Below are 13,158 nucleotides of genomic sequence, written 5' to 3'. Positions count from 1 at the left end.
TATTCCAAATGCATCCACTCCGCCCTCCCTTCTCTTTGCATTAGAAAATTCCACTCCTCCGTAAGAATTTATAGGCACTTTCCTGATTCCTGCCTCTATTTTCCCAGTGCTTTGCACCCACCATTAACAGAGTATCTATCAGAGGGTGTCATTGTACGTTTCTGCCTCTCTTCATCACTCAATTGAGTTTCTCATGTGCATCGTCTCCAGCCTCCGTTTGAACACCTGTCCCGACAGGGAGCTCACCTCAAAGGCAAGGCATTCTATTATTGCTGGCCAACTCTCTTTGCCTATTACTAGAAGCCAAATCTGCTTCCCTGATATATGGAAACATTGATTTTCTTCCCTACAAGTTCAGCTGCCTAAAATTCCTTTAGATGTGCATAATACTTCTCATTCCACAAATTAGAAATGAATCTTAAATATAAATATCCTGAGAATGGGAAATACATGGACGATTCATTCTAAAGTACAAATGACTGATAAGAGCAGGATTGTAGTAGGGGAACCTAAGGATGGAGTACAGTCAAAATGCTCCTTAGAAGTGAGGATGGTGAGACTTCATCTTACATATTTTAGACGCGTTATTGGGAAGGACCAGTCCCTGGAGAAGGACATCATGCTTGGTAAAGTAGAGGGTCAGTGAAAGAGAGAAAGACTCTCAATGAGATGGGTTGACACAGTGGCTGCAACGATGGGCTCAAGCACAGCAAGGATTGTGAGGATGGTAAGAACTGGGCATTCTGTTGTACATAGAGTTGCTATGAGTTGGAATCGACTTGATGGCACCTAACAACAACAACAAAGATGGCATCAAGAATACCAAAGACACCAGGAATATGAGGACACCAAAAATGTAGTAGAAAGAGCACTGGGCTAGGAAATGAAAGATGAGTTTCAATGTGATTTATGTTCTCTCAGCCTTGGTTTTCTCATCTGGAAAAGGAATAATCTGCAAGATGCATAGTTTTACTTATTACCCTAATTGCAGAATTTTGTCTGGAAGTGGTCCCACTCACCTGGGCTGTCTTAAGCCTTTACTTTGGCTTCACTTTCTTAGTTCTGGGTGGGCAACGGGTCACACATGCGTCAATGGGCTCCAGCCTCTTTGGTGGATGCTCTTTGTGCCAAAGATGCTATGACCTACACCACCCACCATCATGTCAATCAATGAGTCCTTTATTCCCACCTGGTTTGAACCTTCCTTTCCCTGCCTAGAAGCCCTGCTTCATCAAGGCTATTTATGGTATTTGTGTCATAAATCAAGGATGCAGGCAACACATTTTATTATGAGTTTATTATATATTCTCTTTTCCTGGAGTTTTGCAAGTAAAATATTGAATAAGAACCAACTCTTTATTTGCCCCACGTTCCACCCTACAGAACCAGGTCATATTACAACTGCTTGATGCACAAGACCCAATGATTCAATAAATACTTTATAAAAATAATGCAGCTTTCTTCTTTCTTAAAACATAAAAAAAAATTAGGATTTCCCAGACTTTAGCCCTCCCTCCCCTTTTTATAGCATTTACTAGGAATATATCGGTGAAGGGAAAATTGTTACAATGGTATTAAAATAAAATAGATGAAATGAGGTCTAATTCTTCCTTTTTTCCTTTGGAAAAGTGCTATTCCCTGTTCTTATGCCTGAACTTTCTGTTGTTTTCTGAACCTACATGAACAGAAATTCTGCCATTTTGGAGTTTTTTAGTAGAATCATAGCATTATGCAAATAAGAAATATTGCTCTTTTATTCTAAAGCCTTTTAATATGGTTACAAAAACCAGACCTCAGATTTGCCCCTAAATTACTCATTTGCTCCCAAACCCTACCCAGTCTGGAAAAAAAAAAGCCCCTTGCCATTGAGTCAATTCCAACTCATCGTGACCCAGTCTGAGGCAAGGGAATTTTGGATGGTCGAGACTTCAGCAAGGTGCCTTATGACTAAATAACCTTTGGTTTACAGTGGCTTTTTTGTTTGTTTGTTTGTTTCGCTACATTTCCATTGAGTTTCTTTTTGTTTAAAAGAACTCATTACTAAATTCCCTTTCTCTTCCACTTTTCTAAGCCCCTTCCTCTCTGTTTTCTCAGAGAAGTGATTAAATAGTTTCACAATAACAACTCCAGAGAAAAGTTTGCACTTAAGTCACATTCATATTAAATAAGTTATATATAAAAATTGCTTATAACGTTTACACCTTCAGTCTCTTGCCCACTTAGCTTCTCTTAGAAACACTGGATCAGGTGTGAATTGAGTCCTACCCACTATCCCCTCCAGGTCCTTTTGGCTGCTTTGCTGTCCCATGCACCTGCCTGCATTGTCCTAACAGGATATCCAAAAAGTCTGTAGGCATCTCAGAGGGTAAGCGTGGCTTCAGATGGCAGTCACCTGGGCTTGGCGCACACCTCTCATGTAATTTATGGAAAATATTCGTGTAGTATATACAAATATACACATATGCAGGTAACGAGGATTCTGCTCCAGGTGAGTAGACCAGTGCAGCGTGTCTGTGTTACAAATGCCAGAGGTGGCGCCCCCATCTCCGTCCACCTTATCCCCAGCCTCTTAATATTCCCTGGCCTCTTGGAACTGCTTGAAGTAATCTTCGTCTGAAGGGCTCTCTGTGCACTTCTGTCCATTGTTGGGAGGCCGAGCCTCATTATACCTGCTCCAGTCACCCTTGCAGATAATCCAGGGCAGAATGTCCACTTTGTAATGGAGCTCTGCAGAGAACTCAGTGCTGATGAGGTTGGGCGTCCCAGCCCCTTTGCCCCTGGTGATGAGCTGCATGTTGTCACCATAGCAACAGTGCTGGGCAGCCAGTGTGGTGCTCTCTAGTGACAGCATGGACCGGATGCAGTATCGGGCCGTTGGCTTGTAGATCTCCAACTTCTCCTTGGGCCCGCTGGCGTCCTTCCAGCGGAAGTCCTTCTGCTTGATGTGGTCAAAGATGTCTGCTGTGCTGTAGGCCACTTCGGTGGGATAGAAGCAGGGGCAGCTGGGCAGGTCGTTCATTACTTTGTGCATGTACTTCTTTAAGAACTCACTTTTGCAGCTCATCCATCGCTCACAACTGTCCATGTCTGAAAAAGGCCACAGAGACACCCTCTCACCATGTGCAAAACTAGTCTATGTTACAGTCAATACCTCCCTCATTGAGCCCCAGTCCCCCACAGCTGCCTGGAGCCCCCAAGCCACAGATGGCCACTCTCGTCTCTCTTGGACTTGGAGATGACTGAGAGTTTCTTTGTCCATAGGCTCCCCTCCCCCTTATATTATGAAAAAATTTAAATACATATAAAAGTAGAGAGAATAATACTTATATGACTGCCTATATGCCATCATCTGGATTTAACCATCATTATATGGGGTTTTTATATTTGCTTCATCTTTTGTCTTTAATTTTGTGAAACTATGAAAAAAAATTTTTTTTATATGATATTATGACTCCTAAATTTAACTAGGAATCTATAAAAATACATAAACAAATAAAAGAGATTTTTCCTAGGTAATTATAATCTCATGAACACCCTTAACAAAATTAACAATAATTCACAGGACCATTCTGAATCGCCTCTCTAAACAAGGGATGAGGCGGTAGAAATGCCTCTGAAAAACATTCGAAGGACTAAGTTTTATTTTGCCACTCGGTTTCTGGTTTAAACTAGGGCTAGTCTTTTAGTCTTTTAGCCTCTTAACCGTAGATGTGGTTTAGAGCTAGGAATGACTGCTAACCAAAAGGTCGGCAGTTGGAATCCACCAGCCACTCCTTGGAAACACTATGGGGCAGTTCTACCCTGTTCTATAGGGTTGCTATGAGTCAGAACTGACTCAAAGGCAACAGACAACAACAAACAACATAACAACCTTAGATATTTATCAATCATTGTATGTAAATCTATATAAAATGCTTCAGTGAGGAAAGGGAGGGGTGGTCCCTCCTTTTGGGGGACTTAACATTTAGGCTGGCGTCCCTGGGTGGTGCAAATGGCTAACGCATTTGACTGCTAACTGAAAGGTTGGAGGCTGGAGTCCACCCAGAGGTGCCTCAGAAAAAAAAGCTGGTAATCTACCTCTGAAAAACCAGCCATTGAACACCCTGACTCACAGGAGGTTGCCAAGAGTTGGAATGGACTCAATGACAACTTTTTTTGTTGTTGTTGTTAACATTTAGGCTAGAGGTCACTGGCCAGAATTTACCTGAGGAGATGTTCTGTTTAGTTATTACAGTAATAAAAAATTTTGAATTAGTTGTCAACATTTAAAAATAGGCAATTTCACTTACAAATGGGGATTCCTGGCTTCATTTGAAAAACCCAAAGATGTGTCTACACTGGTCCTGCATTTCTCCATGGGAACCACTGGCTGCTGTGAATAGGTGAACAGGGACCACTTCTTGGACAATGGTGCAGGTTCTCCAGACCACCCCAGTCCCTGCTTGAGCCACCTGATTCATAGGCTTTATTTTGTCATCTGAGTTTGGGACCTCTGATTTACTTAATATCTTAGTTGGGGTACTCCCAGAAGTAGACCCTGAGATGAAGATTCCAGTGAAAATGGTTCTTTGGCTGATGATTCTAAAAAATGCCAGTAGGGAAGCAAGGAAGTGAGATAGGGAAGGAAGGCAGTCAATATAGAACCAAAAAAAAAAAAAAAGACCAATCCAGTTGTAGTCAAGTTGACTTAGACTCATGGTGACCACAAGTGTGTCAGAGTAGAACTGTGCTCCACAGGGTTTTCAATGGCTGAGAGATCACCAGGCCTTTCCTCTGAGGCACCTCTAGATGGACTTGAACAGCCAACCTTCCATTAGCAGATGAATGTATTAGCTATTTGCACCACCCAGGGCCAATATAGGGTGCATATTAAATAGGGGTTTTTTTTTTTTTTTAATTATTATTAAATAGATAATCACTTTTAACAGCTGGAGCTCAGCTCTGTTGGGGAAACAGTGCAGAGGACACACCTCAGAGCTTTCCCATTCAAGGGGTGATGGATCTGGTTATTTACCCAACAGCTCCAAATAACAACTGAAGGAGTGCTGCTTTTGGACATTCCTGGCTGAGTCACTTCCAGCCACCACACATTCATGGGCCTGTGAGCTCTGGAGACCAGAAAAAGCCTTCAGCAAAGAAACACAGGGGCCTCCATGTGGCGGTCGAGCTGGTGTACAGGGACTTGGTGGGGACAAGGGGACATGGGCAGAGCAACCACAGCATCTGCCTCAGTGTGTTGCAGCGGATAAGCCGAGGTACACACCCTTTAAGGAAGCCAGCTGTGGTGGAATGTGGGGTGCAGTAAAGGAGGCAAAGGCAAAATGACCATGGGTGGGTGATGAAAAATTTTGGAAGTAGATGGTGGTGATGGTTATACCACATTGTAAATTAATGCCACTGAATCAGTTAAAATGGCAAACTTCATATTATATATACATTACCCAATAAAATAAAAATTATAAAGAAAAAAGCCTTGTGGATGTTCAAAAACACAATGCCATTTCCAGCAGGGATGTCAGGTGGGCTTCAAGAAGCATGTGACAACCACGCTGGCCCTAAGGCATGGTAGGGCGGTGTGGTGGCTGCTCTCAGCCAATGACTCAGCAAGGTGGGGGTATGGGAGTCAGTGCATTCCTACCCAATGCAGGACTCCTCCTACCAGTAGCCTGTGCTGGGGTTCCTCACCACATGGTTGAGACTCTCTCAGAGGTATCCTGGGCTCTTCATTCCCGATCCTTCTTCCTTCCCTCTTCCTTCCACAGTAGTCAGACCTTCACCTCAGTCTGGAAGCTCTCCCTGCCTAGTCCTGCTCCCTTCCCCTTTATCCTTCACAGGCATTCCCCCAACAAATTGCAGGTCTATTCCCACCTGGGTACTTGCTTCTTGGAGGACCTGAACTGACATAGGCTGCAATAGCAGAGATGGGGGCAGGGTCAAGGGAGGGCATTCAAGGAAAATGTGAAGTGTGCAAACCAAGGTTTAGCAGAAAGACTCTGGCGGGGATGTTTAGGGGCTGGGGACTTGTTGAGTTTAACTGGAGCAGAGGATAGAGGGAAATAAGGTTGTTGGTGTCATATCATGGACGTCTCCAAAGCAGCTCAGGCTTATTAAGAAGGCACTGGGCAGACACTGAAGGTTTTTGAGTCATAGTGGATTATTACTCTTTTCCTGCTACTTATTTTTCAATTTTATTGTGTTTTCTTTGAAGGTTTGCACAGCAGTTTAGGTTCTCATTCAACAACTTCTACACAAGTTACTCAGTGACATTGGTTACATTCTTTACAATGTGTGAACATTCTCATTCTTTACATTCTGGTTGTTCTGATTCCATTAGTCTGGTTTCCCTGCCCTCCTTACATTCTCATCTTTGTTTGAAAGTAATTGTTGACCTTTTGGTCTCATATAAGTGATTTTTTAAAGGTGCACAGTACTTATGGGTGATATTATTTTCTCAGCTGATTTGTTATTTAGGTAAAAGGTGACCTCAGGGGTTAGTTTTCATTCACGATTTGAAGAGTATCTCAGGGTTATGGTCTTGAGGAGTCTCAACCAGTCTAGTAGGTCTAGTTTTTTTTTTTTTAAGGAATTTATGGTTCTGTTCCACATTATTCTCCCATTCTATTAGGGTCCATCTATTGTGGCCCTGATTAGAATGGTTGGTGGTAGTAGTTGGGTACCATCTACTTCTTCTGGTCTCAGGGTAGATGAGGCTGTGGTTCATGTAGACTATGTGTCTTGTAGATGATAGTAGGTTATTAACTGATTTTTATAGTAAGAAAGTGAATTCAGCACTGATAACAGAATGGAAGGTCGTAGAGAACAATTAGAGGTACTTGTAAAGGGTCCAGGTGAGATACTCTGGGAAGGGAAAGCATGTAGGACCAAAAGTAGTCAGAGAGTTAGAGCTGCCAGGTCTTGGTGGTTGGTGAACATAGGGGTAAAGAGAGGAAGCTATGAGAAGTGACTCAGACTCTGATCATGGCGTCTGGGGGGCTGGTGATGCCATAGTTGAAATCAGGAAGAGGAGCATCTTGGAGGAGGGCTCAGGTGGACCCACCAGGAGGACTCAGGAAAATGAGGAACAGAGAAACAGGGCATCTCCAGTGAGCTCAGAAAGGCCTGGCATAAGGTTGAAAGCTTGGGATCTGGTGCTAGACTGCCTGTGATTGTATCCCAACTCAACTATTTATTAACTCTGTGACCTTCAAGTTACCTCACCATACCGTGCTTCAGTTTTCTCATCTCCAAACTGGGGGTAAAATGGGGCCTATCTCAGAACACTGAGGAAGATTAAATGGGAGCAAATCTAGCAAGTGCTCAAAACAGTGTCCGGTGTCCTGGCAGCTGGAATAGTGTCTAAGGCTCCTTTCAGCTCTAAGTTCTTTGATTCCACGGCTACAATCACTGACTAGACAGTTACTGAGAAAATGGAAGTTGGATCTTGGGCAGTTGTATCTGCAAAGCCTAAGGGATCTCCCTCAGGAGGCAAGATCTTCAGAAACAAAATTCCATGGGATGTTGAAGCTCAGAAAATGGCTCTGTATGTTCCCTCCAGGGTGCAGTGTTCATGTAGCTGCAGAGCATCCACTGACTTGTTTTTTTTATTATTATTATTAACTTTTATTGAGCTTCAAGTGAACGTTTACAAATCAAGTCAGTCTGTCACGTATAAGTTAATATACATCTTACTCCTTACTCCCACTTGCTCTCCCCCTAATGAGTCAGCTCTTCCAGTCTCTCCTTTCGTGAAAACTTTGCCAGCCTCCAACTCTCTCTATCCTCCCATCCCCCCTCCAGACAGGAGATGCCAACACAGTCTCAAGTGTCCACCTGATACAAGTAGCTCACTCTTCATCAGCATTTCTCTCCCACCCACTGTCCAGTCCCTTTCATGTCTGATGAATTGTCTTCGGGGATGGTTCCCGTCCTGTGCCAACAGAAGGTTTGGGGACCATGACCGCCGGGATTCCTCTAGTCACAGTCAGACCATTAAGTCTGGTCTTTTTATGAGAATTTGGGGTCTGCATCCCACTGATCTCCTGCTCCCTCAGGGGTTCTCTATTGTGCTCCCTGTGAGGGCAGTCATCGATTGTGGCCGGGCACCATCTCATTCTTCTGGTCTCAGGATGATGTAGGTCTCTGGTTCATGTGGCCCTTTCTGTCTCTTGGGCTCTTAATTGTCGTGTGACCTTGGTGTTCTTCATTCTCCTTTGCTCCAGGTGGGTTGAGACCAATTGATGCATCTTAGATGGCCGCTTGTTAGCATTTAAGACCCCAGACGCCACATTTCAAAGTGGGATGCAGAATGTTTTCATAATAGAATGATTTTGCCAATTGACTTAGAAGTCCCCTTAAACCATGGTTCCCAAACCCCCACCCTTGCTCTGTTGACCTTTAAAGTATTCAGTTTATCCCGGAAACTTCTTTGCTTTTGGTCCAGTCCAGTCCAGTCCAGTTGAGCTGACCTTCCATGTATTGAATATTGTCCTTCCCTTCACCTAAAGCAGTTCTTATCTGCTAATTAATCAGTAAAAAACCCTCTCCCTCCCTCCCTCCCTCCCCCCTCGTAACCACAAAAGTATGTGTTCTTCTCAGTTTATACTATTTCTCAAGATCTTATAATAGTGGTCTTATACAATATTTGTCCTTTTGCCTCTGACTGATTTCGCTCAGCATAATGCCTTCCAGGTTCCCCCATGTTATGAAATGTTTCACAGTTCTTTATCGATGCGTAGTATTCCATTGTGTGAATATACCACAATTTATTTACCCATTCATCCGTTGATGGACACCTTGGTTGCTTCCAGCTTTTTGCTTTTGTGAACAGAGCTGCAATAAACATGGGTGTGCATATACCTGTTTGTGTGAAGGCTCTTGTTTCTCTAGGGTATATTCCGAGGAGGGGGATTTCTGGGTTGTATGGTAGTTCTATTTCTAACTGTTTAAGATAATGCCAGATAGATTTCCAAAGTGGTTGTACCATTTGACATTCCCACCAGCAGTTTATAAGAGTTCCAATCTCTCCGCAGCCTCTCCAACATTTATTATTTTGTGTTTTTTGGATTAATGCCAGCCTTGTGGGAGTGAGACGGAATCTCATCGTAGTTTTAATTTGCATTTCTCTAATGGCTAATGATCGAGAGCATTTTCTCATGTATCTGTTAGCTGCCTGAATATCTTCTTTAGTGAAGTGTGTGTTCATATCCTTTGCCCACTTCTTGATTGGGTTGTTTGTCTTTTTGTGGTTGAGTTTTGACAGAATCATGTAGATTTTAGAGATCAGGCGCTGGTCGGAGACGTCAGAGCTGAAAATTCTTTCCCAGTCTGTCACTGACTTGTTTTTATGGTTCATTTATCAAACTTATATAGTGCTTTCATTATGATGGGCATGCTCTAAGTGCCTTACAGATATCAACTCACTTGATTTTACAATAACTCTATGAACTAGGCACTATCACCTCATACCATTTTACAGACCAGGAAACTGAGGCAGGACTAAGAAAAGTAACGATGTTGTGCAAGTCATTCTTTCTCATCTCTGCTGGGCATCTTCCGTTTGTCCTTCTCTATCCCCATCCCAATCTTCTCCTTGCCCTGGAAGGATGACCTGTGTGGACTTTGTCAACAGGCTTCTTGACCCCTGGTTTCCAGTTGGGTTCAGCCAATGGGAGAACTTGGCAAGAGGCTCGAGGGAGAGAGGAGAGTGATGTCAGAGTATTTATCCACTTGGCTCCTCCTTCAGTGGTGCAGGCTGGCTGCATTCTTCTGGGGAAGCATTGCTGTCAGGTGGCCTCTGCAGACACTTACTCCCTCTGGGTTCCAGTGACCACTCGTTTCTCTGGCCCCTTTAGGCCAAGGGGTGGTAAGCGCTCCCACTACTGCCAGGCCTGGGGTTCTGCACAAGCCCTTGTTGATTTCCCCCCATCCTTCTCATAGCTTTGCAAACAGTTCCACCATCAAATGCTCCTCACTTACATATTTTGAGTGAGCTATGTCCTTTCCTACCAGGACTTGACTGGTCTACCAGGCCTCCTTACCCCTCTGAGCCCTTGGCCACACACAGGGTGAGGTCTTGTGCATCTGACTGGTTCTCTGCAAAAGCGAGGGAGGTTGCCAGCCTGTGGAGTATGATGTGAGAAGACTGGTGAAACTCTTTACCCAAAAGGTTCTCCTTTACTGCTCTACCATTTCATGTAAAATTCCTACCTTTAAAGTCATTCCTTAGTTCTAATGTACTGTATTTTCAGAAGGCTCCTGTTAAAATGTAGTTCTGCTGGGTCTGTGAAGGGATTGGGGATAAAGTCAGACCCCGGGTGATCCAGAATTTGCATACTGCCTTCAGTTTGGCTCAGAGACATGTCAGGTTTTTCAAAAAATGCATTATTATCAAGTGTTTAAAAAATTGAGAGATGTTCTGCCGAAACCTAGATTTCTGGCCTCTTTTAGAAAACCAGAATCCCTGGCAAAACTGGATCTGTATTCTTTGAGGGCCATGAGGACAGATTCCATGGTGGCTTGCACCCGTCCTATGGACTGATTCGTCGCTAAAGGAAGAGAGTGGCTCCTGCCTGTCTATTGTCGTGGAGGCTGTTTAGCAAGCAGGGTGCGATCTTCTTCAACAAAGATTCCAGCCAAGAAATCCCTATGGGGCAGGTCTACTCTGTTACCTGGGGTCACTATGAGTTGGAACTGACTCAACAGTGCCCAAGAACAAAACAACAACAACATTTAGTAGATTGGCTATCAAACAGCAGAGATGTGAAAAATTGGAACTTAGGACTGTTAACTTTTAATTAAAAAATAATTTTATTTATTTTTATTGTTGAAAATACACACAGCAGAACATACACCAAATCAGCAATTTCTACTCGTACAATTCAGTAACACTGATAACATTCTTCAAGTTGTCCAACCATTTTCACCCTCCCTTTGCAAATTGTTTCTCCACATTAACAAAAACTCATTGTCTCCAAGCTTCCTATCTAACCTTTAGAGTTGCTGTTGTCAGTTTGATCCCAAATAGACAGTTCTTTAGAAGAGCACAATGCTCAAGGCAGACATCCTTTACTAATTAAGCTAAACTATTTGGTTTAAGGGAAACCCTGGTGGCATAGTGGCTAAGTGCTACGGCTGCTAACCAAAAGGGTTGGCAGTTCGGATCCACCAGGCGCTCCTTGGAAACTCTGTGGGGCAGTTCTACTCTGTCCTATAGGGTCGCTATGAGTCAGAATCGACTCGATGGCACTGGGTTTGGTTTGGTTATTTGATTTAAAGAAGGTTTCAGGGGATATTTTTGGTTTAAGTTTTAAAGATTATCTCAGGCAATAGTTCTGGAGGTTTATCCAGCCTTAATGACTCCAGATAATCTGGATTCCATGAGAATTTGAAACCCTGTTCTATATTTCCCCCCCTTTTGATTAGTATTCTTCTGTAGAATCTCTGATCCATGGCCTTAAACCTCCAAACCAAGAAAACAAATCCTATGAGGTGTTTGGTTTTACATAAGCAGCCTTAGCAGCTCCTCTTTTTTTTGTTGTAAAAGTGTAAATAACACAACATTTGTCAATTAAATTTTTTATAGGTGTACAACTTAGTGACATCGATTACATTAAATGGCTGTGTGACCATTACCTTTAATCAAGGTGAATTTTCCATCACCGTAAACAGGAACTCAGTGCTCCATAACTTTTAACTTAGGCAGCAGGTTAGAAGTGTGAAGAGGCTAAGAAAGAATTTTTGGGTAGCAAAAGGAATACAGCAGAAGGAGTCCTTACCCTTCTACAATATAGAATTACATCCAGAAACACACAAATATCAGACAAGTAGTAGCGGGGTGTACCAAAGGCTTATGAAAAATTCATGGGGGGCATAATATTGAAAATACTCCCCCTCTCCTCCCTCTGCTGAAGAACTGAGATCATCATTTCTCGATTTCATTGGCGACAGCCTGGCTGTCAGCAGATTTCATGGCAGCTTGCGCCCTTCCTGTGGACTGATTCATTGCTAAGGGAAGGGAGTGGTCCCTGCCTGCCCATTGCCGTGGCAGCTGCATAGCAAGCAGGGTGGACATAAGAGTGTTACTGGGCTCTGTCTGGTGCAGGAAAAATGGGATTGCTCATGTTGCTTGGAGTGTGTTCAGTGAACAAGAAATATGCTGAGAGAATTGGACCCCATCAGAGGAAAATGAAACTTTTAAATAGATCCAAGGATGGCATTGCAAAGGCAAAAGGGATCTCCAAAGCACTAAATCAATATTTGGATAAAGAAGAAAAAAAAAATCTTCTTACCAACTTCAAACAGTTTGGTGGCATTAAACTCCTCGCTTCCCGCAAGCAGGCTCACTTCAGTGGCAGCTGTCCTGAAGGTGTCTTCAATTCCTGTACATAGACAAGAGCTCATTTTTCCCTAGTTATGCGGAAAAAGTCAGCACCCTCCCCCCTAAAACTTAAAATAAAAAAAAAACAAATACACCTGAACAAAGCCTTTTTTTGTATTCATTACCACTCACTGGCAGAAACTTGCCAGCAGAGGAAACAGTAAAAAGCAGGTAGTACAACATAAAATATATGAAAACTCCACATACCATTTGCAGCATGAAATCAGATCCAAATGCGCCTGAGTGAGTCCTAAGGAAGTCCCTTGGTAGGTCTGGGGATGGGGTCTTGGCAGTGGGGGACATGTGGCAGGATGATTGGTGGTCTCAGAGTGACAAACTAGAGACAGTTGAGTGTAGCTGTTAATACCTTGTCTTTGGGGACTGGCTGCCAGAGTTCAAATCGTACTATCTGTATGACCCTAGATATGCCACTTAACCAATCTGTGTGCCTCAGTTTCCACATCTCTAAAATGGGAAGAACAAAATAAAGAAGTTCACAGGGTTGCTGAATGAATTAAATGAGTTCTGTGTCAAGAAAGAAAGTGGTCAGTGTTATGTGATATTTTTCCCTTGATATTTGTCTGGCTCATTTTGAGGATGCAGCAGTCCATAGGCAAAGACCAGATGTCCCATGTTCTAGGACTCAGCACTGCCCTGATGCTCCAGAACGAATAAATAAGGTGGGCTTGCCATTACTTGTTCTGAGGAACTGGCTTCAGCTTGCCTCAACACCTCCTTCTGCCACCAAACTACCACCCCCACCCAGCTTCCTTTACAAATAG

The 13,158-nt window shown here is 43.2% G+C and overlaps 1 protein-coding gene across 1 annotated transcript in view; it reads right to left on the bottom strand.

Annotated features, from left to right (window-relative positions):
- Positions 1 to 482: 482 nt before the first annotated feature.
- ISM1 (isthmin 1) overlaps positions 483 to 13,158 on the bottom strand; it is a 118,029-nt gene continuing 105,353 nt past the window's right edge. Inside the window, exons 5-6 of the mRNA XM_049868959.1 lie at positions 12,288 to 12,377; positions 483 to 3,087 (exon numbers count right to left, since the gene is read on the bottom strand). Coding sequence (XP_049724916.1) covers positions 2,570 to 3,087; positions 12,288 to 12,377 — 608 coding nt within the window. The 3' untranslated portion in view covers positions 483 to 2,569. The remainder of the gene's footprint in view (positions 3,088 to 12,287; positions 12,378 to 13,158) is intronic.

This window comes from Elephas maximus, chromosome 25, assembly GCF_024166365.1.
Source record: "Elephas maximus indicus isolate mEleMax1 chromosome 25, mEleMax1 primary haplotype, whole genome shotgun sequence".
Taxonomy (NCBI): Eukaryota; Metazoa; Chordata; class Mammalia; order Proboscidea; family Elephantidae; genus Elephas; species Elephas maximus.
The sequence above is the reverse complement of the archived record's forward strand: the minus strand, read 5'-3'. Positions and strand labels throughout refer to the sequence as shown.